Raw genomic sequence first — 26391 nt, forward strand, 5'->3', positions numbered from 1 at the left:
TTAGAATGACGGCCTATGGGACTCCTAATCATGGCCGGTTGTGATACAACCTGGAATCGAACCAGGGTCTGTAGTGACGCCTCTAAAACTGAGATGCAATGTCTTAGAACGCTGTGCCACTAGGAAGCCCTAGAGTATTGTGATCTACTGGAGGGGTATATTGAACCTGGGGGCGTCACAAGGAAATAGCCATCAGTTGTGAATTAGAAGATGTTTAAATGCTGTATTCAAACCAATCAATTGTTCAACAAACTCAACACGTGCCTGTTTTGAGAAATTAAGTTGCTGAAAAAAACGACTGAATTTGAGTTCAAGGCTACTGGATGCTGATCCCTGGTATGTCCCCGTATGTATTGTTCTTCCTTAGTACAGTTCACAGTGTGTGTTTGTCTCGCTGGCCGGCCCCACAGACAGTGGCGGTAATTGAAGGAGTATTCCTAGTCAACTCAGAGGCGAGGAGCGTGACGCGAGAGCGAGCGGATGAGGAACAAGCACAGCTGCTTTAGTGCTACGGGCTGCAGCTTTGACAGGGATATTAATAGCCCCAGACTTGATCTTCCAAGCAGCATTTCGCCAGAGGGTTATTTCTAAGTCTGTAGCCACAAAACTCAATACACACAAGGTGACGAGGACAGCATCTGAAGTGAAGTGGAGCAATCAGAGGATGCTAAAGTAGCGACCCGCAGAACTGTTTAATGAGAGGGTCACTCCTGGGAGGCAGAGGTCAAAGAATGCCTTGCACAATTACATTTTCAAAAATCTATTCAAAGTTAATTATCTGTGATTCAGCTCTTAAGACACACATACATCATGAATCTAAAACTTTCAAATCTTACGTAAAAAATACATTAGCAAAAGAGTGTGTGGCTTCAGCCACCAAAGGTGTCCGATCTCATGCTGCGTGACTGTGTGCGAGGGTGTTAATGTCTATCTGTGTCTTTGAGAATGTGTGTGGATGTGTGATTTCAGCCTTGTATCAATACTGGGTCTGTGGGTCTTGGTGAGATTCTCTGCTAATCTTCTGTGCTCTGATAGAACGGATCCTGGTGTAATGTGGGCAGCAGCTGTGAGACGTCTGACTGTGTCTGCCCGCTGCCTCTGTTTGTGTTCCTTTGTGAGTGGAGAGCTACTGGGAGTCAACATTGAAGTGGAAATCTGACCTCCAAATTTCCCTTACATATAAAATCACAGGGAATGTAATACATTCAGCTTTTGGAGAATAGAGGAGAATGGTGGGGGAAAATTGCTATTTTATTTTGGAATAAAGGCAAATATGATTACCATAGCATTGAAATAGTGTTGTGTTTTGGGTTAAAAAAAAATTATCTGTGCAGTGCACACAGGATAAGTGAAACATTTTTAACTGGAACTGAGCATTATAATTGAAAAAAGTATATTTGTTGTGTCACACCCTGACCATAGTTTGCTTTGTATGTTTCTATGTTTTGGTTGGTCAGGGTGTGATCTGAGTGGGCATTCTATGTTGGATGTCTTGTTTGTCTATTTCTATGTCTGGCCTGATATGGTTCTCAATCAGAGGCAGGTGTTAATCATTGTCTCTGTTTGGGAACCATATTTAGGTAGCTTGGGTTTCACTGTGTGTTTGTGGGTGATTGTTCCCATCTCTGTGTTAGTTTGCACCAGAATAGGCTCAGTCACTTTGGTTTTTCTTTTTACTTGTTTTGGAAGAGAACGAGCGCCATTCTCCTTGCGGAGATGGTGCTAAATACATCAACACGGCCGGTCCCTGGGATTGGGCTGGCCAACACGATTCGGTTTGCTTGGAAGGAAAAGGAGTTGGAGCCTTTAGGACGGGAATCTTTTGGAAGGATAATATTGATGGGGATTCTAAAGCTGACGGTGAAGGACGTGTTTTGTTTCCAAGGCAACTCGTTGGAGGGAGCATACGACGTGGCACTATATACAGAGGAGAAACACGATGATATCCTGAGAAGGGCAAGAGCAGTGGGAGGTGAGAGGCCGATGAGCCACTATGAAATAACAAGCCTGGCGAAGAATAACTTTAGGGTTGTAACTGTCAACATTTACAACACTTAAGTTAAGGACGAAGAGGTGAGGGCTTTTCTGGGGAGATACATGGATAACGTCTCCTCAGCAAGGCACCTCAAAGACTCCCTTGGGTTTTGGAATGTGAGGAGAGGCTTCCAGGCCCTCGTCAGAGAGGACCCAAAGGGACATGGTGGCTACCTCCATCCTCCTGCTATGTTCTCCCTAGGGGCTGACAGGGGGACATTGTTTTATGCACGTCAGCCCCCATTTTGCAGGCGCTGTATGGCCTACGGACACATATTCGCCTCGTGCAGCACAAGAAAATGCAGATTTTGTGGATCTGAGGAACACGAGGCGATGGAATTGTGACAAGCCTAAGACGTGCCATGGGTGTGGCTCGTCAGCACACCTGTGGCGGGGGTGCCCGGCCCGTCAGAGGTCATATGCGTCTGCGGCTGGGGGGGGGAGCAGGAGCGGGGGATGGGGGAAGAAGAGGAGGAGAAGGAAGCACGCCTCATGACCAGAGTACAGGTCCAGAGGGGAAGGCCACAAGGAAGGAGGAGGAGCAAGAAGCGGCGGATGGAAGAGAGAAAGAAACGGAAGGCACGGAGTAGGAAAAGCGGCGGAAGAAGGCAACCGAGTGGAGGAGCATGAGAGAGAAGAAAGCGAGGGAGGAGTGGTGGAGAAGGAGGCGGTGGAAGAGCAAGTGGACTGGGGGGAAAGTGCCCTGGTGGAAGAGATGAGGGGTATGGTGGAGGAGCTGGCGGGGGGTGGTATCTCTCCACTGCCGCCATCACCAATGAAGAGAATGAAGAGGAGGGTGCGATTGGCCGACAGTGAGAGGGAGGGGATGGCCAAGAGAGTGATGGGGGTGGGAGAAACCTCTGGGTTGCTGCTGGTTTCCCCAGGCCCTCAACTTCTGTTGGGTGGGGACACACCTAACAAGACTCGGGACTGGGTACAGGAGGAGGTGGGGAGTTTTTTGTTTGGGGACTCTTTTTTTCTTTTTTTTTTTTTTCCAAACCAGCTGCAGCACTGGGGAGGGGGAGGATTGTGGGGGTAGACCCAGGGTGCAGGGCACCCCGGAGCCAAACACTATTCCTGCATCCTGGGTTGATGAGATGGAGGAAGAGGGGGGGATGTCGGGAGTACGGATGGTGTTCTCACCGGTAGATATGGAGCAGGGGAGCATCGGGTGAGTCTCCTGTTTTTTTTTTCTGTCTGGGTTTAGAATTTGAGTGTATTACATGTTTTTATTTTTTCATGGGGTCTAATTTTACTTTTGTTATTTTAAATGTAAGGGGTTTAAGGGATTTTGTTAAGAGGGCGGTTTTTAGTTATTTGGAGGGTGTGGGGTTTGATTTTTGTTTTTTACAGGAGGTTCACCTGAGGGATGGAGGGGATGTTAGTAGGTTTAAGAGGGAGTGGGACAAGGGGGAGTCGGTTTGGGGTATTGGGGGGGGTGCACTCATCGGGGGTAGGGATTTTGTGTGGGCACAGGGAGGTAAAAGTGGAGGATTATTTTGTGGTAATGCAGGGGAGGGTTATAGGGGTGGATGTCACGATAAGGGATTATAAATTTAGATTGGTGGTGGTGTATGGGCCACAGGTGGTGGCAGACAGGAGGGAGATGGTGGACTGTCTGACGCCCCTGTGTGTCACAAATAGGAAATTAGTGATAGGGGGGATTTTAATACAGATTTAGGAATAGGGAGATAGCAGTGCAGGCGCCATTGCCGGGCTAATGGCTTGCCATGGTCTGGTAGATGGTGGTCTGCACACTACTCCGAAAATGGCCGGTCCTACATGGCGCAACTCCAGGGGGGTTGAGCGGAGGCTCGACTATATTTTTGTACCCAGGTCTTTGGGTAAGTTGTCTGGGCGGCTGTTGCCTGTTTTCTTTTCGGATCACGACGGGGTGCTCCTGCAGGTGGGGTCGCCAGTCTGCCTCTTTGGTAGGGGGTACTGGAAGTTAGATCGGGATGTGCTGGAGGAGCAGGCTTTTGTTGACGGGTTTTATGGTTTCTTTTGGAGGCTTGAGGACCTCCGGTCCATGTGCGAGGGGGTGTTAGAGTGGTGGGAATTAGTTAAGGTGAGGATTAGGGCTTTTATAATAGGGTATTGCAAGAGGGAAAAAAAGGAAGGAGAGGAGGGAGGTGGATCGTATCCAAAGGTTAATTGAACTCGAATACGAGGCAGGCAACCTCGGCGGGTCGTTTGACTGGGAGAGATCCGCAACCCTAAAGGCGCAGCTCAGGGAGTTGCAGGAGCGGAAGGCTCGAGCTTTCCTGGAGCATGCGCATAGTGGCTTTCTAGAACATAATGAGACTTGTTCTGCTATGTTCTTTAAGTTGGTTAGGGCCAGACAGAGTAGGAAGGTAATGCATGATGTTAGGGAAGAAAATGGTAGTATAGTTAGAGAACCAGAGGATATGGTCAGGGTGACAACTGATCATTTCCAAGGTTTATTTAAGGAAAGGGAAATAGATGTAGAGCAGGGAAATGTGTTTTTAGAACACTTGTCCAGGCGGTTGTCGGAGGACATTAGAGAAGTGATGGAGGCCCAGATCTCACTAGGTTGAGAGCGCTCTTAGGAGGATGGGAAAAGGGAAGGTGCCTGGGATGGATGGGCTGCCGGCTGAGTTTTATCTCAAGTTTTGGGGTATACTTGGACCAGTGGTCCTCAAAGTCTTGAAGGCCATCCTTGAGACGGGGGTCCCGGGGGGATCAATGGCTGTTGGTGTGCTGTCACTTTTATATAAGAAGGGGGAAGTAACAGACCTTGGCAACTGGCGGCCGTTGACCATGCTGTGTGTAGATTACAAGCTACTTGCAAAGGTTTTAGCAGACCGGTTGCGCACAGCCCTTCCCTACGTCGTCCATGAGGATCAGACGTGCGGGGTAGAGGGCCACTCTATTAGATGGAACCTACAGTTAATCAGGGACTCCATCGCTTGGGTTGAAGATAGAGGACTGCCTTTAATGGTAGCAGCGCTAGATCAGGCGAAAGCCTTTCATCGCGTGAATAGATCCTTTTTATTCAGAGTGTTAGGTCGATTAGGATTTGGGGAGAAGTTTATAGGATGGATTTGTACATTATATGTCGGAGCGGGGTGCCGAGTTAGTGTAAATCGTCACTTGGGTGACGTTTTTGCCCTCTCGTCTGGGGTCAGGCAGGGGTGCCCACTCTCGGCTCTCCTCTTCGTTCTGTACATGGAGCCTCTGGGGGCTGCCATTAGGGCAGACACAGGGGTGGAAGGCTTGCTGATCCCTGGAAGTGGTGGGCTGCGTGTTAAGATGACACAGTACGCTGACGACACTTCCTTGCTGCTGTGCAAGGACTCGTGCCTGACAAGGTCCCTTGCCATCTTTGGGGATTTCACCCGAGCGTCGGGAGCAGTTCTGAACCATGCAAAGTCTTCCGTCAAGTTTTTCGGAAGATGGCGCGGTAGAACGGATGTGCCTGGGGGGTTATCTCTCTGTGAGGGGGCCCTGAGGATTCTCGGGGTCCATTTTGAGACCTCCGGCTCAGCGACGCTAAACTGGAACATGCGTATCGCAGTGGTACAGAGGAAGCTAGCAATGTGGAAGGCTAGGTATTTGTCTTTTATGGGCAAAGTCCTGGTCCTAAAGGTGGATGTGTTGCCGTCTCTTTTGTATTTGGCATACATCTACCCATTGCCGGCTTGTCTGAGGAGGCCTCTAGTGAGGCTTGTGTTTCAGTTTATGTGGAGTGGCAGGTGCGAGTGGGTCGCCAGGGCACACATGATCTGTCCCATCGGGGAGGGAGGTAGGGGGGTACCACATTTCCCCCTCAAGCTGGACACAATTTTTGTTTCTTTCTTGTTAACGGAGCTTGCTCAGCCAGTGATACACCCGTCCGGTTACCTCCTGCGGGTGTTCTTCTCGTATCAGGCGAGAAGCGTAATGGTGTGGTCTAACACGGGTCCTCGGGCGGAACAGCTGCCGTGGCACTTTGGTCATGCGGCCAAGTGGCTGCATGCGCACCCTGAGGTTGAAGTTGCCCGAGTAGGTTTAGATCAGAGGCACCTGTACGAGGAGGTCAGAAAGGCAGGGAGTCCGGCGCCTGTAGTGGGCATCTCGGAAGTGGTCTGGGAGGGAGTGCAGGCGCGGGGTCTGGACAACAGGCTCAAGGACCTGAATTGGTTGAGCCTCCATAAGTGCTTGCCGGTACGTTCCATCATGTACCGGTATAGTTTGGTGCAATCCCCCACCTGTCCAAGATCCTCTTGTGGCAGGGAGGAGACTGTGCACCATGTCTTTTGGGACTGTGCCTTTGCCGGAGTAGTATGGACTAGGGCACGGGTGTTGTTAGGTTTGGTAAAGGGGGATTTTGTATTGACGTGGGCCAGGTTAGAGAGGGGTGTAGGGAGAGGGACGGATAGGGACAGGTTTCTCATGAGTCTCTTTAAACGGGGTCTGTGGGAAGCAAGGCAGAACATGGTGAAGACAGGGAGAGATTGGGGGGTGGAAGGGATAGTGAGGAGGGTGGAAGGAGATTTGAGGGGGAGGATGAAGAGGGAGGAGAGGAAGTGGGGGCAGCATGCTGCTCGGGAGAGGTGGAAGGGGGGTTTAGGGCTGGGTGTCATTTAGATTTGTAAGGGGATAGATTAGGGACGGGGAGATAGGGAAAGGTATTTTGTAGGGTGACGGGGAGGGAAGATGCTCCCCTGAGGTTTTGTTTGGGGTTTATGTTTAGTTTAATTAGTTTAATTAAAATACCATTATTTGAGTATGTATGTAAATTATGAGTTGTAAAGAATGAATGGCATTGAAGATAATAAATTATTTTTTATAAAAATAAAAAAAAGATAGGGCTGTTTTTGGTTTTCCAAGTTTATTGTTTTTGTAGTGTTCGTGTTTATCTTTTGTTATTAAACATGAATCAAAGAAACCACGTTGCATTTTGGTCCGCCTCTACTTCACCACAAGAGAACCGTTACAAGTTGAGGTAAATGCTCCACTGAATGCTGATAATCTTTCACCACCACTGTGTGGTCTGATGCTTCAAAAATGATGTAATATACTATAGTACCTGTACAGTCGTGGCCAAAAGTTGAGAATGACACAAATATTAATTTTCACAAAGTGTGCTGCTTCAGTGACTTTAGATATTTTTGTCAGATGTTACTATGGAATACTGAAGTATAACTGCAAGCATTTCATAAGTGTCAAAGGCTTTAATTGACAATTACATGAAGTTGATGCAAAGAATCAATATTTGCAGTGATATGACCCTTCTTTTTCTAGACCTCTGCAATCTGCCCTGGCATGCTGTCACTTAACTTCTGGGCCACATCCTGACTGATGGCAGCCCATTCTTGCATAATCAATGCTTGGGGTTTGTCAGAATTTGTGGGGTTTTGTTTGTCCACCCGCCTCTTGAGGATTGACGACAAGTTCTCAATGGGATTAAGGTCTGGGGAGTTTCCTGGCCATGGACCCAAAATATCAATGTTTTGTTCCCCGAGCCACTTAGTTATCACTTTTGCCTTATGGAAAGGTGCTCCATCATGCTGGAAAAGGCATTGTTTGTCACCAAACTGTTCCTGGATGGTTGGTCCAGGTGACACAAAACAAATACTGCAAATTTTCCTAGGAGCTAGAAGCACGTCTGCCCTATCTTTTTTTCCTGATAAAAAAACAGTCCATTTTCAGGTCCCCAAGAAAGTAGACCTTGCTGTTTATATCACATGCACTATCAAGCATTTCACACATATTATTTAGCACTTGTTGGCCTATAGCAACACAACAAAAGAATAGGGTTTAGGTGAACATGCAAACACAACACTTCAATAACATTTGACATACAATATTCTTTAAGCATTACAGGGATATGGCTCTGAAAATATACAGCAACACCTCCCCCATAAGCATTCCTGTACTTTTGATAGATGTAATATCCTTATATTGCTACTGCTGTATCATCAAATTAATTAGAAATGGCTAATATATGAATGTTACCTGATGTTAACAAGTTATTGATTTAATTAACCTTATTTCTAAGGCTACACATATTAATATGGGCAATTTTTTTACCTTTCCTGGGTAGTTTATCAGAGATAGATGTAATATGGAAAAGAGCAAACAAAGCAAGAAAAAAATATATACATTCAGCAGTCCATTATTCAGTTGGTTTGTGAAAGTGTGTGATGTGGGGTTGAAGCTACAAACCCATAGGCTTGACTCTCTCCTCTCATCTTGACTCTCTCAGGCTTTTGGGAGGGAGGGTGGACAAAGAGCCTGTCATAGCGGATGTCCCCACACGCTCTGGCAGCTTTCATGGCTGGGATAAGTTCTTTACTTTCTGGTGCACAGCTTCAGGATAGTCTTCGTTGAGGAAGATGTAAGTTCCTCTCAAGTTCTTGGCTCTTTCCATAACAGCTACCTTGTCCTTGAACCTCAGGAACTTGACTACTATCACCCTGGGCCTGTCACCTGGGCCAGTGGTGGGTTTTCCAGTCCTGTGGGCCATTTTCAATTTCTCCAAGATCATTTCCCTCACTTTGTCCTCAGAATCTGTCCAGGTCTCATGTGGAGATTCTGCAATTCTGTCCACAACCATGTTGTTCCACGGACCTTGGACCTCCCGGTCACGGATTTCCCGGTCATGGCTGGCTGCGACAGAGCCTGGGCGCGAATCCAGAGTCTCTGGTGGCACAGCTCGTAGGTTCATCATCAATATTACTAAACTCTTCATCAATACCATCACCATCATTCTCTTACCTGTTGGGAGAAGGAGTCTGATACTGCGTTTGAGGGAGAAAAAAGCTCAGAGTCCTTGGGTCTAGTGATAGGGAAACCCTGGTCCTGGCTGACTTTAGGCCCCTGGGGGAGGAAGTGGAGATGGTTGCGGACAGAGTCCAGAGGACGGGCTGGAGGGTGGTCTGGGCATGACGACTCAGGAGCAGTGTGGTGGTCATGGTTGTACCCTGGCCATCTGGGCGCCCCGGCAACCTGCCTTTGATCTTGTGGACTGGCGTGCCCAGGCACTGGGCCAGTTTATGGGCTGAGAATGGCTGGATGGATGGGAGAGGGATTAAAAACGTGAGAAGAAAACAAGGTCATCATCTGTCACCAGTGCTACAGCAAAGCTGTTAATATCCCAGTATCTGACCGAGGTGAAAATAAAATGTAAGGTACAGTTGACAGGATTCAGCAGCACTCATTTAAATGTTAATCATTACATAAAGCACTTAATTCCATTATGGGGATCTTTTTAGGAATGAAGCACAATTTATACATCCTGAAAAACATAAACGCAACATGTAAAGTTTTACTCCCATGTTTCATGAGCTGAAATAAAAGATCCCAGAAATGTTCCATATGCACAAAAAGCTCATTTCTCTCACATTTTGTGCACAAATTTGTTTACATCCGTTATTGAGCATTTCTCCTTTGCCAAAATAATCCATCCCCCTGACAGGTGTGGCATATCAGGAAGCTGATTAAACAGCATGATTATTGCACAGGTGCACCTTGTGCTGGGGACAATAATAGGTCACTCTAAAATATGTAGCTCTTCACCTGCGTGATTGTCTGTGACCAGCCACCCGGACAGCTGATGAAACTTTCGGTTTGCACAACCAAAGAATTTCTGCACAAACTGTCAGAAACTGTCTAATGGAAGCTCATCGTCCTCACCAGGGTCTTGACCTGGCTGCAATTCGGCGTCGTAACCGACTTGTGGGAAAATGCTCATCTTCGTGAACAGAGTACCCCATGGTTGCGGTCGGTTTATGTTATTGGCAGGCATAAACTACAGACAACGAACACAATTGCATTTTATAGATGGCAATTTGAATGCAGAGATACCGTGACGAGATCCTCATGTTTCATGTTGCATGGCCCCATGTTGCAAGAATCTATGCACAATTCCTGGAAGCTGAAAATGTTCCAGTTCTACCATGGCCTGTATACTCACCAGACATGTCACCCATTGAGGATGTTTGGGATGCTCTTGATCAACGTGTACAACTGCATGTTCCAGTTCTTGCCAATGTCCAGCAACTTCACATAACCATTGAAAATATTGGGACAACATTCCACAGGCCACAATCAACAGCCTGATCAACTCTATCTGAAGGAGATGTGTCGTGCAGCATGAGGCAAATCGTGGTCACACCAGATACTGACTGGTTTTCTGGTACACCCCTCCCCATACTTTAAAAAAAGGTTTCTGTGTTTAATTTTTAGCTGAAGTATTTAACATCTATGATAGATCTTATGAATAAATACCAATTAGGTTTATGCTTGCCATGTTATTGCCTGTCACAATTCATATTCTTAGTCAACTTAATAAAATAAAAAACATTGTGGAATGAATGATCATCTCTCATCAGCAGAGAGGATAGAGGTTACACTAGTAGGGGTTGCTCCCAATATAAATGTGTCTCTATTCTATGACGAAACGACAACCGCAGTCCACCGTTCTTCCTGTCCTTCCACTCTGTCCCTTTGGGACTTTATTGTATAAACCTGGTGATTCAGGAGAGTGAGATGTTACATGCCTTTGGTTAGAAGCCATCCTGTGAGAGGACAGGCCAGCAATGATTCAGTTACATAAGTCATTTATTACACCAGCATCTAGTGTGGAGCGGTGACGTAGGTGACAGAGAAGCTGTGTCACAGAGTGTGACTCAGCAGAGCAACGGGGACCAGCATGATCTATCCATGCTTCCTTTTCTTGACACCTTTAATGCATCTACTTTGTCAATGCACTGTAATACACAATGAGCAGCTCATTTGTCCAAACATAACAAGTGTGCACTGCTGCCTAGTGTGCAGCATGCCCTATGCTGTATGGCAATATTGAGAATAGCTTTGAGTAATATTCCAGGTATTCCATTTCTTCTCCATCCTACTGAAATAAAATAACACATACATTAAATATTACATTTACATTTAAGTCATTTAGCAGACGCTCTTATCCAGAGCGACTTACAAATGTATGTACTCTATTGGATTCCTTCTAATCTAAATAGCCTCTGTGGGGGGTGGAACTCAATATTTGGAAGGTGTTCCTAATGTTTGGTATACTCAGTGTTTATCTGCTTTCATCAACTGATTAAATTTGAGATGTCGTTCCAGGCAAGGAAAGTGGCAGGTTGGGCCAAATTTACAAACGTAACGAAAACCAGGTGGCACCAGTTGTTGGCAGCTGGACCCGTCACACCATCCCGTAATTCTCTGAATTATCTCTCCCACCCCTCGCTGTGAAATGATTGGCGTGGGAACAGAGAACTGTGCCAGTCTCGAGCGCATCCATATTGTTCAGTCAATATCGTACAAGTCTCTCAACCATTCTGCTAAATCCTCCATCACACAGATAGAAACCAATGCTGTACATAAACCCTGGATTGCTGATGCTTTGTATTGACCATAGAAAGGCTTTGAAGCCGCAGGTCTTCATTATTGGCATTCCCCAGTAGGAGCAGTCCTCCATAGGAATGAATGGAATTCTACATTAAATTGACATTAAATGTTTCAAAATTACATGAATTATTTTTTCATAGGAGTGGGGACAGTAACATTAGTGATCTAAAAAATTATACTCTAAGGAAAATGTTTGTATATATGTTTTCTTTGTTTAGCTCACATTATACAGTAATCATTAATGTGTCTAATATAATAAATGTGGCAAAAACTAATGTAGACATTAATAAGTGCATTTCTGTAGCTTCCACTTTGTTCAGGCACACAGGATTCCATTTATGTTAGTCACATGTCTGTGGAACTTCTTCAGTTTGTCTCAGTTGTTGAATCTTATGTTCATACAAATATTTACACGTATCATATTTTGCCTCAGCCTGCACCTGGTTCCACTTATTTCATGTTGTTTAAGTAACATCATGACAATGAACACATACAGTTGGAAGTAGGAAGTTTACATACACTTATGTTGGAGTCATTAAAACTTGTTTTTCAACCACTCCACAAATTTCTTGTTAATAAACTATAGTTTTGGCAAGTCGGTTGACACATACTTTGTGCATGACAAGTAATTTTTCCAACAAATTGTTTACAGACAGATTATTTCATTTATAATTCACTGTATCACAATTCCAGTGGGTCAGAAGTTTACATACACTAAGTTGACTATGCCTTTAAACAGCTTGGAAAATTCCAGAGAATGATGTCATGGCTTTAGAAACTTCTGATAGGCTAATTGACCACATTTGAGTCAATTGGAGGTGTACCTGTGGATGTATTTCAAGGCCTACCTTGAACTCAGTGCCTCTCAGTGCATCATGGGGAAATCAGCCAAGACCTCAGAAAAAAAGGATTGTAGACCTTCACAAGTCTGGTTCATCCTTGGGAGCAATTTACAAACGCCTGAAGGTACCACGTTCATCTGTACAAACAATAGTACGCAAGTATAAACACCATGGGACCACACAGCCGTCATACCGCTCAGGAAGGAGACGCGTGCTGTCAATCCTAAGGAGAATTTGTGGGCAGAACTGAAAAAGCGTGTGCGAGCAAGGAGGCCTACAAACCTGACTCAGTTACACCAGCTCCATCAGTAGGAATGGGCCAAAATTTACCCAACTTATTGTGGGAAGCTACACGAAACGTTTGACCCATGTTAAACAATTTAAAGGCAGTGCTACCAAATACACTCAATTAGTATGTAAACTTCTGACCCACTGGGAATGTGATTAAAGGAATTAAATTAAAGAAATAGAAGCTGAAATAAATCGCTACTGTTATTCTGACATTTCACATTCTTAAAATAAAGTAGTGATACTAACTGATCTAAGACAGGGAATTTTTTACTAGGATTAAAATGTCAGGAATTGTGAAAAACAGTTTAAATGTATTTGGCTAAGGTGTATGTAAACTTCCGACTTCAACTGTAGTTAGCTAGTTTAATTTAGTGTAAAATACTTGAAAGGAAAAGGTATTGATCTCAGATGGTAATCAGCTACCGCCACCAACCATAGATATGCAGAGGTTAGTCTAAATTAACCTGAAATATGTCTGCATATTTTATCTCTAGCTAGCAAGAGTCTGTTTTGTAGTGTGATTTAGCTGTGGTACTCCTTGGTTACAAGGTAATAATGAGCTCATTCCAAATATTCCATTTCACGACCACACTTTCCCCATAGCTCAACAGATCCAAATGAATTCTAAAACATGTTCAATGTCCTTCGGCGTTTGAAACATTTTTTTTTTGCAGCTGGATGTCACTTGTTACACATTTTGATGTCCAAATTTAAATGTATAACTGAATATCATTGACAGACTCAAGGTAATACATTTGGAATACTGATTGACATGTCCATGGACCCCTTCCCCTAAAATATTAAAATACAAATCGCAAAATGTAAATGGGGTTGAGATTTCTTTATACATTTGAAAGAAGCCACAATAGTTGAGTTGATGGGCAAAGACAAAATACTACTCAAATAATTCCATGCATAGTTGATTCTCTCAGAGATCCCTCTCAAACCTACATTGATCCAGCTCAAGATGGTGAGGTCAACTGTTTGAGTAAATATTTCTGATCAGTAACAAACTATTGCTTTGTCAGGCATGATGAAACTTTGATTTGAGAGGCCTGGCACCATTTATGTGACTGGACAATATAAATAACCACAGGTTGAGAGTTTCAAATCCTGCTCACTTCATATTAGCAACAAAATCCTCGCCCTTCTTGATGGAGCCCTTCAGCTCACCAATGGCATCAGCCACCAGATTCTCCTCAAAGGCTGACAGCTTGCCCAGTCCAAGGTTCTTCTCAATTCCGTGTTTCTAAAAGAACAAAAATATTCCTACTGGTTACAACTTCAGCTTATGAACTGTATTCAAGAAAAAAGTGTCCGTCATTCAAATAGGAACTTGAAAGTGGCAGTGCAGTTACAAATGTGATTTTCCAATAACAAATATATTTCCACACTACGATGTCAAAATAACACAGAAATTGTGAAAATGCCAGGAATTTCTGCTGGTTCAGGTAGGATGGAACTTTTGACCCAAATCTAGACCTAGACCAGAACAGCCAATCAGCGCGGTGTATGTAAATATCTTCAAATTGGTTTCCTAACGCCCACACGATCAGACTGCGCATTAAGGGCCAAAAGAGGTTCAGGGATATAAACCATTCAAAATATATTTAAAAATTATTTTCACAAAATAAAAGTGATTAGGCATTGATTTAAAATAAAATTACATAGTATGGGGCTTTAAGTACAACATTAATAAGCAAAAGGTGAAATTTCTGTCTCCAAGTTATAAATCTATTAATAAGGTGGTGCAGGACTTACCCCAAGGAGGAGAGGTGTGGAGAAGTATTTGCATTCGGTCTCTTCTGACCTTACATATGCGCACTCTACGACTCCCTCCTTTCCGTTCATGGCATCCAGGACAGAGAAGGTGAACCTAGCCCCAGCGTAGGCCATGGACAACGTAGCAGAGCCTGAACACAAATATGTTAGCCAGTTAGAGCTCAATCAGTGGTTAAAACACAGGATCCACCCCATTATAGTGAATGAAAAAAACGAAGTGTGCGCAATCTTCTTAAAATTAAAAAAATAATGGTACCAATAGCTGCTTTTAATGTCCCTGAACTGATTTTTTACATAAAAAAATAATAATAGTCACGGTCACACACAGAAGTTAATTTAGATAATTTAGTTGCCAATGGCAGCCTGCAGTAGCCCGGTCAGCCTTCAACTTGAGTTAAAGGCTCTGCATGGTCAATCCATTATCTGCAGTGGCTGTACACCATTTACTGTGATGCGGCCTCTGCAGAAGTCAGGGAATTCATACTTCCTGCGCTTCGCAGAGCAGATCTGTTGTGAAGATAGTCGTCAAGGAAGTGAGTGTGTTTATACAGGACCTCCCACCCCCACCTACCGTCAACCAATCATGTCAATGCGGAGCTATACTGAGCCCTCCGCATCGTTACAAAATTTGGGAGGCGCACGGCGCTGTGGTACATTGCTCATTTTGCTCTCCGGAGGCTCCGCAATGGTGTCAAACCCTCCGTACGGAGCCTCCGGATCACATTTCCGGAGCAAGAATAAATTGGCATTTAATCAATGAGGCAGCAGCACTGAGCTAACCTGCAACGTCACTTCCTGGAGTAGCTCAAACTGCGCATGTTGTTTCCATGAGATGCCATCTTAACCGATTTCAATGCACTATAGTCTTCAAATAGGAATGAATGGTGTCACATGATCGATGGCTTTGTTCATATATAGACAGTCATTGGTCAGTCCTCAGGGTAACAAACACTGCCTACCTGCTCCAGCCTTGGCCTTCACAACCTCAGTGCCAGCATCCTGGATCCTAGCAGTCAGAGCAGACAACTGGTCGGCTGGGAACTCCACTTTGGGTGTTGCCTACAGAGAGACGTGTGGATATTATAATAACTCTACCCACATGTACATATTACCTCAATTACCTTACCTAACCGGTGCCCCCATACACTGACTCTGTACTGGTAACCCCTGTATATAGCCTCGCTAGTTATTTTACTGCTGCTCTTTAATTGTTACTTATATTTCATATTTTTGGGGGTATTTTTCTGAACTGCATTGTTGGTTAAGGGCTTGTAAGTAAGCATTTCACTGTAAGTTCTAGACTTGTTGTATTCGGCACGTGACAAATCAAATCAATACAGAGTTCAGTGTGTCAAATCAGAGGGCCTGTTGTCCGGACCTCTGGCAGTCTCTATGGGGGTGCCACAGGGTTCAATCCTCGGGCCAACTCTTTTCTCTGTATACATCAATGATGTAGCTCTTGCTGCTGGTGATTCTCTGATCCACCTCTACGCAGACGACACCATTCTGTATACTTCTGACCCTTCTTTGGACACTGTGTTAACTAACCTCCAGACGAGCTTCAATGCCATACAACTCTCCTTCCGTAGCCTCCAACTGCTCTTAAATGCAAGCAAAACTAAATGCATGCTCTTCAACCGATCGCTGCCCACACCTACCCACCCATTCAGCATCACTACTCTGGACGATTCTGACTTAGAATATGTGAACAACTACAAATGCCTAGGTGTCTGGTTAGACTCTCCTTCCAGACTCACATTAAGCATCTCCAATCCAAAATTAAATCTAGAATCTGCTTCCTATTTCGCAGCAAAGCATCCTTCACTCATGCTGCCAAACATACCCTAGTAAAACTGACCATCCTACCGATCCTGGACTTCGGCGATGTCATTTACAAAATAGCCTCCAACACTATACTCAGCAAATTGGATGCAGTCTATCACAGTGCCATCCGTTTTATCACCAAAGCCCCATATACTGCCCACCACTGCGACCTGTATGCTCTCATTGGCTGGCCCGTGCTTCATATCCGTCGCCAAACCCACTGGCTCCAGGTCATCTATAAGTCGTTGCTAGGTAAAGCCATCGCCTTATCTCAGCTCACTGGTCACCATAGCAACACCCACCCGCAGCATGCTCTCCAGCAGGTATATTTCACTGGTCACCCTCAAAGCCAATTCCTCCTTCGGCCGCCATTCCTTACAGTTCTCTGCTGCCAATGACTGGAACGAACTGCAAAAAAATCACTGAAGCTGGGAACTCATATCTCTCTCACTAGCTTTAAGCACCAGCAGTCAGAGCAGCTCACAGATCACTGCACCTGTACATAGCCAATCTGTAAATAGCCCATCCAACTACCTTATCAAAATCTTATTTATTTTGCTCCTTTGCACCCCAGTATTGCTACTTGCACACTCATCTTCTGCACATCTATCACCCCAGTGTTTAATTTGCCATACTGTAATAATTGCCACTATGGCCTATTTATTGCCTCACCCCCCTTTATCCTACCTCATTTGCACACACTGTATATAGTTTCTCTATTGTATCATTGACTGTATGTTTGTTTATTCCATGTGTAACTCTGTTGTTGTTTGTGTCACACTGCTTTGCTTTATCTTGGCCAGGTCGCAGTTGTAAATGAGAACTTGTTCTCAACTGGCCTACCTGGTTAAATAAAGGTGAAATAAATAAAAATTGTGATCTGTATAGTTATTCACAGGGAAAGCATTGTTCAGTGAGAACCTTACACGTTTTCTTTTCCAACTTCATTTTTAAATGACCATGCATGAGGAATTTCTTAAAGCCCCTGACTAATGAAAAATACCTAATCAAGGCCTCCTACTGTAGAACAACCCTCATTCGCTTTGATCCACACCATAAAATGTTACACTAGAGGGAGCCATAAACACATTTGTCTCCAATAGGGGGATGGGATATCTAATAGCTCAAATACCAACAGAATGAAATTACATGAAACAGTAGAGAATTGCAAAAGTGTGTCATCTTTGTAATTCGATTAAGATGTTACTGATGGCATTGCAAGACAATCATTCAGGTATTGGATTTTTTATTTTTGTGAAAAAGCCCTTAATTCTTACCTGTGAGATGAGAGGAATAATAGTCTTTCCTGCATGACCTCCAATCACTGGTACATTGACACGTGCTGGGTCAAGGCCCTGTAATACAAAACACCAAATAGTCAGCCATCTAGCATTGCCAATCATTATACAATGAGTGGATACTAGCTGACTAGCATTTGCTGCTGAACAAAAAAAAACATCTGTAAGATACAAACAAAACAAGCGTTTTTCCGTTCAGGGTGATATCCCTGTGAACTTTGAGATCACTCCTGATGTGTCAAAGGTATAGAGGTGTGTATAGGGAACATGAGGAGTGAGGTCCTCAATCCTCTGCAGCTTGAAGATGGATTACTTTCAGCTCTGCAACGAAAGCGTTGGCTCTGACGATGTCCAATGTTGTGACTCCAAACACTCTATTGGGGTTGTAGACGCCATACTTCTTCATGACCTCTGATGTGATGGGAATAGTGGAGTTGACCTATGGATTGGAAACAAAACTGTTCCTATGTACACAACCAATTGTATATTTAAGAATTTACCATTTATCATGCATTCAAACAAGATATTGTATCATTAAAGGGCATATTGACTGAAGCATCGAAACACAGTCAGTGAACTAAACAGAGCTGGCATGGAAAATGAATTCCCTTCCAAATTAAAGCTTTGACCTCTATTCCTGAAAGTCAGTAGTACCTTCTCTTTGGCAACAACACAAAATGGCTTTTCTCCAACACTAAGGACTCTAACTCTAGACATCTGAGCTGCTCTAGAGTAATGTGAGTCGTCAGGAGGGTGAGTTAATCTGTGAGGTGTCTGGAGAGGAGGTAGTGGTGTATTTACAGGGTTGGCGATGATGCAGATCATGGCCTCGGGGCAGTTGCGGGCGACGGCGTCGGCCAGTGTGGCCACGATGGTGGCATTGGTGTTGAACAGATCATCACGGGTCATGCCTGGAAGAAGTTCACTTTAAAATGTAATGTGTGCACTTCTCAATTGAAAGAAAAGCATAACATGATGTTCTTCATTATGAATCACATTGTCAACTTGGGTGAACTCACCAGGTTTTCTTGGGACACCAGCGGGGATGACAACGACATCACAGCCTTTCAGTGCAGCGTTCAACTGGTCTGGACCCATGTAACCTAGTGAAGGAATCATGATAGTTAAATGACATCAACCAAGCAGACATTTTCACACTCATTTCACTATACAGCATCAAGACACTAGTAGCTTAGCTGATGTCCAGCAGGAAGGTGTCTTACCAGTGACGTGGGCCCTGGTCTCGATGTGGCTGAGGTCAGCTGCCACTCCAGGTGTGTGGGCAATGTCAAAGAGAGACAGTTCGCCCACCAGAGGACTGTTCTTTAGGAGCAGCGAGAGAGGCTGGCCAATACCGCCGGACGCACCCAGCACTGCCACCTTCGCATTGTTCTGAGGGGAGAGGAGACAATTTCACTGACTGTCTATCTATGTTAATGATACTGTTCTGCACATTTTAGAAATCCTGGCTACTAACTGTATTTCCGACATAAAATCACACAGAACCAACATATCTTCTGTGTTTTTGAAGATTTCCAGCACAAACTGTATTTTAGAATACAGATGTGCATCTATTACCAGCAATAAGTGAGCGACAGACTCATTGTTGGTTTTGTAGGAAGGGTTCCATTAGATCAAGGGTTATAGTCCAAATTCAATGTAGAACTTTGCAATGTATCTTTGCACAATAACTCCTTGTCATTTGCTGATATCAAAGACGGGACAGACAAACCATTCACCAGAAAATGACATCTGTATTTTGTAGGCCTTAAACCACTTAGACCCACAGTATTTCAGAGTGGGCGATTCAAGGCTCATTAAGCTGTAGAAAGAATGTAAGCCACCCTTACATTAAGCTCAAAGATAATGGTAACAGATTATATTCAAGAGGTAACTTCATGATCAATGTAAAAGGCTCTGGAATTATAACATTGTGTCATTTTCAATGTCAACCTAAAGTAACATATTTAACACAGATTGTGTCAAGGATAAAATAAACACAGGATTGATGAAACACCTTGCAGTTTTGCTCAAACGGGTGTAGAAAGGAAACATGGCAATATTTTTTATGCTATTATATATTATCAGTAGTTTTAGTTTATAATCACCTTGGCTAACCATGACTTAAATACAAGGCTACTGTTGTGCCTCATGTGTGTTACATATGGATACATTAGCTGAAACCTGAATTTGAAAAAAAAGGCCCAACAAACTAATCCTAATATCATTCATAAAAACTTGAAATGGGCCATCAGAGGTGGTTCACTACCATCATGTCATGGAGGACAAACTAGAGATGACAACTGACAAAACACATGCCTTGCGGACCTTAAAAGTGAAGGAAACGTTTATTGACCTTATACAGTGCACGCAGCTTTCAACCTTTCAACCGTGTGCCAGCAAGCTATAGCTAACTTATACGATATGGTCGGCAACTATCACTCGTTTTAAAATCTTGACCATTCTGCGGTGGTTCAACGCGTACGAAGTGTATCTATTACATTGCAAGTTATAGCTAGTTAACTGGCTGTCTAATTATTCTGACAAGCTAGATGGCAACCATGCTAGCTAACTAATGATAACGTTCGTCACGTTAAGCGAACTATCTCTCTGGCTGACAAAATTGTCTTTTTAAAATATATATTAATCGTATTATTTACCTGTGAGGAGGTGGTTAAGCTTCTGTTAGCAATGCAAAGTGTGGGTCTTGCAATGCGGGAAAACATGTTGTCTGATTTTATACCAAAAATAAAATTTGCTGATCCTCTCAGTGACTCAAACGTCCTCTACCTCGGTGCCCGGTCGAGACAGAAAGCGTTCAAAAGCGAGCTACCTACCGTAACTATCGGGGACAGCCTACTTCCTGCTCCAAGTGCAGTTTGATTGGTTAACATATGTAAATGTCAATTTGTGATTGGGCGAAAATAATATCAATCATGTATCATAACGTGAAGGTCAAAAGTGGTCCTTTCACTTTAGTGGTGTATTTGTTGGAGTGTATATTCAACCCTTTGCAAACATACTTTAGAGTATGTTGCCTGTAAAAAAAATATTCTGCCAATGTTTTTTAGAACCCAATTCATACGGTCCCACCTTTACCACATTCTTTACCACATTCTTGTCGAGATAAGTCTTTTATATCTCCCATGCCAGAAAGGTTAGGTAGGAGTGGTAGATGTGAACCGTTGTCAATTTATTTTTTTAAATCACAAAGAAATCCATTATTCATTTGTTTTAGGCATGTCATAAACACAAGACTAATCAAATGTATTTTCAAAAGAATATAATGGTATATTTTGAGTTTAATTATGTTACTGGTCTGTGCTGGCTATAGGCTGGATGGCTGCCATGCACATGAAATCAACAGTTAGTTTGTTCATTAAAACAGAAAAAACACTTAGGCTACTACCCTGATCACAGTCAAAACACATATTTTATAGTAGGCTATGAATATAATGAAATATAACCCACACAACTGCGTCACGGCAACTTGTGGATCTGCAGTCATAAAAAAAGTTACATTTTGAAACAGAGCCCATGCTTTTTTGAGCAACGTTTCACCTCTTTCCTACCCTTGCTCCGCATTGTTAGGGAGCAGGCATAGAGTCTCAGATATTCATCATGATAGAGATAGAAAATAAAATACATCTATATTTTATATTTTCAAAAGCATGTAAGTCTCATGTTAATTTTTCACAACTTCCGCAGGCTTTTGGAGTTACCTGTACACGATTGAGCAAAAATAATAGGTCTACACTTGATTTAGGCTACATTATTGTATGCTACATTTTCTGATCAGTTATAGATGATTGCAAACGAATATATAAGCTATACCACCTCCACTTATTTGCCCAGCCAGAGAATTAACCAAATATACAGATGGAGATTCAGTGAAACAAAATCACATTGATTGATTAAGACAAGTCACAGGCTTTTGGTCAGGAGTAAGCCTAGGCTACTAATCAACTGCGAGTGAAGAGCTAAATAAACCACATGTTAAGCTACATAACATGCTGTCAAATGTTTTGATCAGTGCTAATAAATGAGCCAACTAGACAAGATGATCATTAGCAGCCCTCACCTGAGCTTAGCTAACATTTCCACACCCTAATTGTAGCCTAACCAATATCCAAATGGAGATTCAGTGAAAAATCTGAAATTGATTGATGTATCAAGACAAGTCCCCACACTTGTCTCAAAGCAGCACAAAATGGCGCTGAAATGGTTGACTGTGTAGCTATTCCTTCCGCAAGGCAATCAAACAAGTGTGGTGAAGAAGGCGGAACAGCACCTCAGGAGGCTGAAGCAATGTGGCTTGCCACCCAAAACCCTGACAAACTTTTACAGATGCACAATCGATAGCATCCTGTCGGGCTGTATCACCGTCTGGTACGGCAACTGCTCCTCCCACAACCGCAAGGCTTTTCAGAGGGTAGTGAGGTCTGCACAACGCATCACCGGGGGCAAACTACCTGCCCTCCAGGACACCTACAGCACCCAATGTCATAGGAAGGGCAAAAAGATCATCAAGGACATCAACCACCCAACACACTGACTGTTCACACCACTACCATCTAGAAGGCGAGGTCTGTACAGGTGCATCAGAGCTGGGACAGAGAGATAGAAAAACAGCTTCTATCTCAAGGCCATCAGACTGCTAAACAGCCATCACTAACTCAGAGAGGCTGCTGCCTACATTGAGACCCAATCACTGGCCACTTTTAAAAAATGGATCACTAGTCACTTTATACAATGCACTTTAAATAATGCCACTTTAATCATGTTTACATATCTTACATTACTCATATCATATGTATATTCTATATTTTATACCATCTATTGCACCTTGCCTATGCCGCTTGGCCATCGCTCATCCATATACTTACATGTATATATTCTCATTCACCCCCTTTAGATTTGTGTGTATTATGTAGTTGTTGGGGAATTGTTAGATATTACTGCACTGTCGGAACTAGAAGCACAAGCATTTTGCCACACTCGCATAAACATCTGCTAACCATGTGTATGCGACAAACAAAATTTGATTTGATGAGGTTGAAGCAATTGCCCGTAGCACTCAGAGACAGGATTATATAGAGTAACAGCTCTAGGGAAGGGTACCAAAAAAATGTCTGCAGCATTGAAGGTTCCCTCGAGCAAAGTGTCCTCCATCATTCTTAAATGGAAGAAGTTTGGGACCACCAAGACTCTTCCAAGAGCTGGCCGCCCGGCCAAACTGAACAATCGAGGGAGAAGGGCCATGGTCAGGGAGGTGACCATGAACCCAATGGTCCCCAATGGTTCCTCTGTGACTAGTCAGGACCGAGGGAGAGATGAATGGAGTGAAGTACAGAGAGATACTTGATGAAAACCTGCTCCAGAGCGCTCAGGACCTCAGACTGGGGCCAAGGTTCACCTTCCAACAGGACAACGACCCTAAGCACACAGCCAAGACAATCCAGGAATGGCTTTGGGACAAGTCTCTGAATGTCCTTGAGTGGCCCAGCCAGAGCCCGGATTTGAACCCGGTCGAATATCTCTGGAGAGACCTGAAAATAGCTGTGCAGCGAAACTCGCAATCCAACCTGACAGAGCTTGAGAGGATCTGCAGAGAAAAATGGTAGAAACTCCCCAAATACAGGTTTTCAAAGCTTGTCGCGTCACACCCAAGAAGATTTGAGGCTGCCAAATGTGCTTCAAGAAAGTACTGAGTAAAGGGTCTGAATACTTTTGTAAATGTGATATTTCAGGTTTTTTTTAAGTGTCATTACGGGATATTGTGTGTAGATTGATGAGGGGGAAAAAACTATAATACATTTTTAGAATAAAGCTGTAACATAACAAAATGTGTAAAGTCAAGGGGTCTGAATACGTTCCGAATGCACTGTATATGTTACATTATTATTAAAACTTACCCTAGGTCCTTGTTCTGTGGTTTTCCTGACAGCAATATAGCTAACTAGAACTGCCAAGATTAACTAACTAGATTAATTCTAGCAAAAATATTATCATATTTTTCCTTGCAGTGGATCCTTCTAGTTTGGAGCCTCAACTTCCTATGGGTAGACGTTTGTATTTTGTATCATTTAGCTAGCTAGTTCCTAATTAAATTAAAATATGTTCATGAACATCAATCCTTAGTTCTTCACCTTGTGTGGAATTTGTTCCCAGACTCTCTGTCTCTGCATTATCCACAGGGTAACTGTCAACTTAGTCTGAAATTGGACAAGGAGAACAAATCTGCATTGCAAGTATCAATTTGATGTTTAAAATACCTTATTTTCAAATACAGATACAGTTGAAGGTTTACATACACCTTAGCCAAATACATTTAAACTCCGTTTTTCACAATTCCTGACATTTAATCATAGTAAAATAGTAAAAATGACCATTCTTATATCAGTTAGGATCACCACTTTATTTTAAGAAAGTGAAATGTCAGAATAATAGTAGAGAGAATGATTATAATTTCAGCTTTTTTTCTTATAATCACATTCCCAGTGGGTCAGAAGTTTACATACACTCAATTAGTATTTGGTAGCATTGCCTTTAAATGGTTTAACTTGTTTCAAACGTTTCAGGTAGCCTTCCACAAGCTTCCCACAATAAGTTGGGGGGAGTTGTGGCCCATTCCTCCTGACAGAGCTGGTGTAACTGAGTCAGGCTTGTAGGCCTCCTTGCTCGCACATGCTTTTTCAGTTCTGCCCACAAATGTTCTATAGGATTGAGGTCAGGGCTTTGTGATGGCCACTCCAATACCTTGACTTTGTTGTCCTTAAGCATTTTTGCCACAACTTTGGAAGTATGCTTGGAGTCATTATCCACATAATTTTCCTGCTTCATGATGCCATCTATTTTGTGAAGTGCACCAGTCCCTCCTGCAGCAAAGCACCCCCACAACATGATACTGCCACCCTGCTTCACAGTTGGGATGGTGTTCTTTGGCTTGCAAGCCTCCCCTTTTTCCTCCAAACATAACGATGGTCATTATGGCCAAACAGTTATATTTTTGTTTCATCAGACCAGAGGACGTTTCTCCAAAAAGTGCGATCTTTGTCCCCATGTGCAGTTGCAAACCGTAGTCTGGCTTTTTTATGGCGGATTTGGAGTAGTGGCTTCTTCCTTGCTGAGAGTCCTTTTAGGTTATTTCAAAATAGGACTTGTTTTACTGTGGATATAAATACCCTTTTCCTCCAGCATCTTCACAAGGTCCTTTGCTGTTGTTCTGGGATTGATTTGCACTTTTCGCGCCAAAGTACGTTCATATCTAGGAGACAGAACGCGTCTCCTTCCTGAGCGGTATGATGGCTACGTGGTCCCATGGTGTTTATACTTCCGTACTATTGTCTGTGCAGATGAACGTGGTACCTTCAGGCGTTTGGAAATTGCTCCCAAGGATGAACTTGTCACGGCCTGGCACAGGGAGAGTGTGGCAGAGTCAGGAGTCAGACCTGAGCCAACTCCCCCTGTTTATCGTAAGGAGCAAAGGAGGAAACCAGGACCAGAGCCGGTGTTGGAGGTGAGCGAAGCAGAGACCGTGAAGGAGTTAATGGGGAAATTGGAGGAGAAAGTTATGAGGGAGTTGCTGTGTTGGTGCTTGTGGCACGGCATTCGCCCGACGGAGCGTGTTGGGGATTTGATGGCACCTGGGTCAGCTCTCCATACTTGTCCTGAGGTGCGTGCTAGTCGTCTGGTGAAGATTGTGCCAGCCTCACGCACCAGGCCTTCTGTGCACCTCCCTAGCCTTGCACGTCCTGTACCAGCTCAGCGCTACAGTGCTCCTAGCAGTGCTAACCGTGGCGGGCGTGGTACTGGTCAGGCACCGTGTTATGCGGTGGAACGCACAGTGTCCCCAGTACGTGTGCCCGGTACGCTACATCCCAGCTCCCCACATCTGCCGGGCTAGGGTGAAGATCCAGCCAGGGAGGTTGGTGCCAGCCCTGCTCTCAAGATCTCCAGTACGCCTTCACGGTCCGGTCCATCCAGTGCCACCTCCACACACCAGCCCTCCAGTGGCAGCTCCCCGCACCAGGCTTCATGTGCGTGTCCAGAACCCAGTACTCCCTGTTCCTCCTCCCTGCACTCGCCCTGAGGTGCGTGTCCTTGGCCCTGTACCACCAGCTCCGGCACCACGCACCAGGCCTACAGTGCGCCTCGCCTGTCCAGAGCCGCTAGAGTCTCCCGTCTGTCCAGAGCCGCAAATCTCCCGTGTGTCCAGAGCCGCTAAAAAATCTCCCTACTGTCCAGAGCCGCTAGGACTGTTCGAATGTTCATTGAAAAATCCAAATGCCGCATATAGTCTCCGTCTGTCCAGAGCCGCCAGAGTCTCCTACTAAAGAGCCTAACAAAGCTATATTCCAATATGATCCAGATAAATAAGCCAATATTTTCATGGCTCTGTCAGTCAATCTTTAATCCTCAGAGCAGACAGTCAGCCAGGATCCTCCAGAAATCCCCAGTAAACCAGATCTTCCAGAGCCGAAAGTCAGCCAGGCACCGCCAGAGCCTATATCCGCCAGAGCAAAAGTCAGCCAGGACTCCGCCAAAAACAATAATAGTCATTTTCAGGATCCGCCAACCGCCAGTCAGCCAGGATTGCCAGAGCCGCCATTCAAAAGGATCCGCCAAAGCCGCCATTCAGCCAGGATCCGCCAGAGCAACATTTGCCAGGAGAAGCCAACATCCAGGAAAACAAATATTAACCTTTGAGCTTTTAAACTTGAACTGAGCTAAAAACTCTAAATCCTGTGATTGCTCAGTCCTGTTCTACCTTCAGTCCTGAGCTTGAGGCCTGAGCTACCTCTGGTCCTGAGCTTCCCATCTAATGAGGCACCCTCAGTCCAGGTGGGCCCTTTGTTAGGCTCTAGCTGAGGCCAAGGTCGGCAGCAAGGTTCGCCACTGGAAGTGTTCAGCTAAGAAAGCGGACTAAGACTATGTGGATGTTTTGT

At 44.2% G+C, this 26391-nt stretch overlaps 1 protein-coding gene across 1 annotated transcript; it reads right to left on the reverse strand.

The window, feature by feature from the left end:
* Positions 1-13365: 13365 nt before the first annotated feature.
* Positions 13366-20272, reverse strand: LOC118391101 (malate dehydrogenase, mitochondrial-like). The gene is made up of 9 exons (XM_035782126.2): positions 20104-20272; positions 18667-18835; positions 18463-18546; positions 18245-18354; positions 17757-17882; positions 17423-17500; positions 15281-15380; positions 14301-14452; positions 13366-13788 (listed from the first exon to the last, which is right to left on the reverse strand). The coding sequence occupies exons 1-9, from the start codon at positions 20167-20169 to the stop codon at positions 13657-13659; spliced, it is 1017 nt and encodes a 338-aa protein (XP_035638019.1). The 5' UTR covers positions 20170-20272; the 3' UTR covers positions 13366-13656.
* Positions 20273-26391: the final 6119 nt, after the last annotated feature.

Source organism: Oncorhynchus keta, chromosome 12 (genome assembly GCF_023373465.1).
Source record: "Oncorhynchus keta strain PuntledgeMale-10-30-2019 chromosome 12, Oket_V2, whole genome shotgun sequence".
In the NCBI taxonomy this organism is placed as follows: domain Eukaryota; kingdom Metazoa; phylum Chordata; class Actinopteri; order Salmoniformes; family Salmonidae; genus Oncorhynchus; species Oncorhynchus keta.

Excerpts from the sequence above, each read along its gene's own strand:
- LOC118391101 (XM_035782126.2), bottom strand. The coding sequence starts at position 20,169 with ATGTTTTCCCGCATTGCAAGACCCACACTTTGCATTGCTAACAGAAGC. Across the intron at positions 18,547-18,666 it reads GACCAGGGCCCACGTCACTG|GTTACATGGGTCCAGACCAG; the intron begins GTAAGACACCTT and ends TTCCTTCACTAG. Across the intron at positions 14,453-15,280 it reads GAAGGCCAAGGCTGGAGCAG|GCTCTGCTACGTTGTCCATG; the intron begins GTAGGCAGTGTT and ends ATTTGTGTTCAG.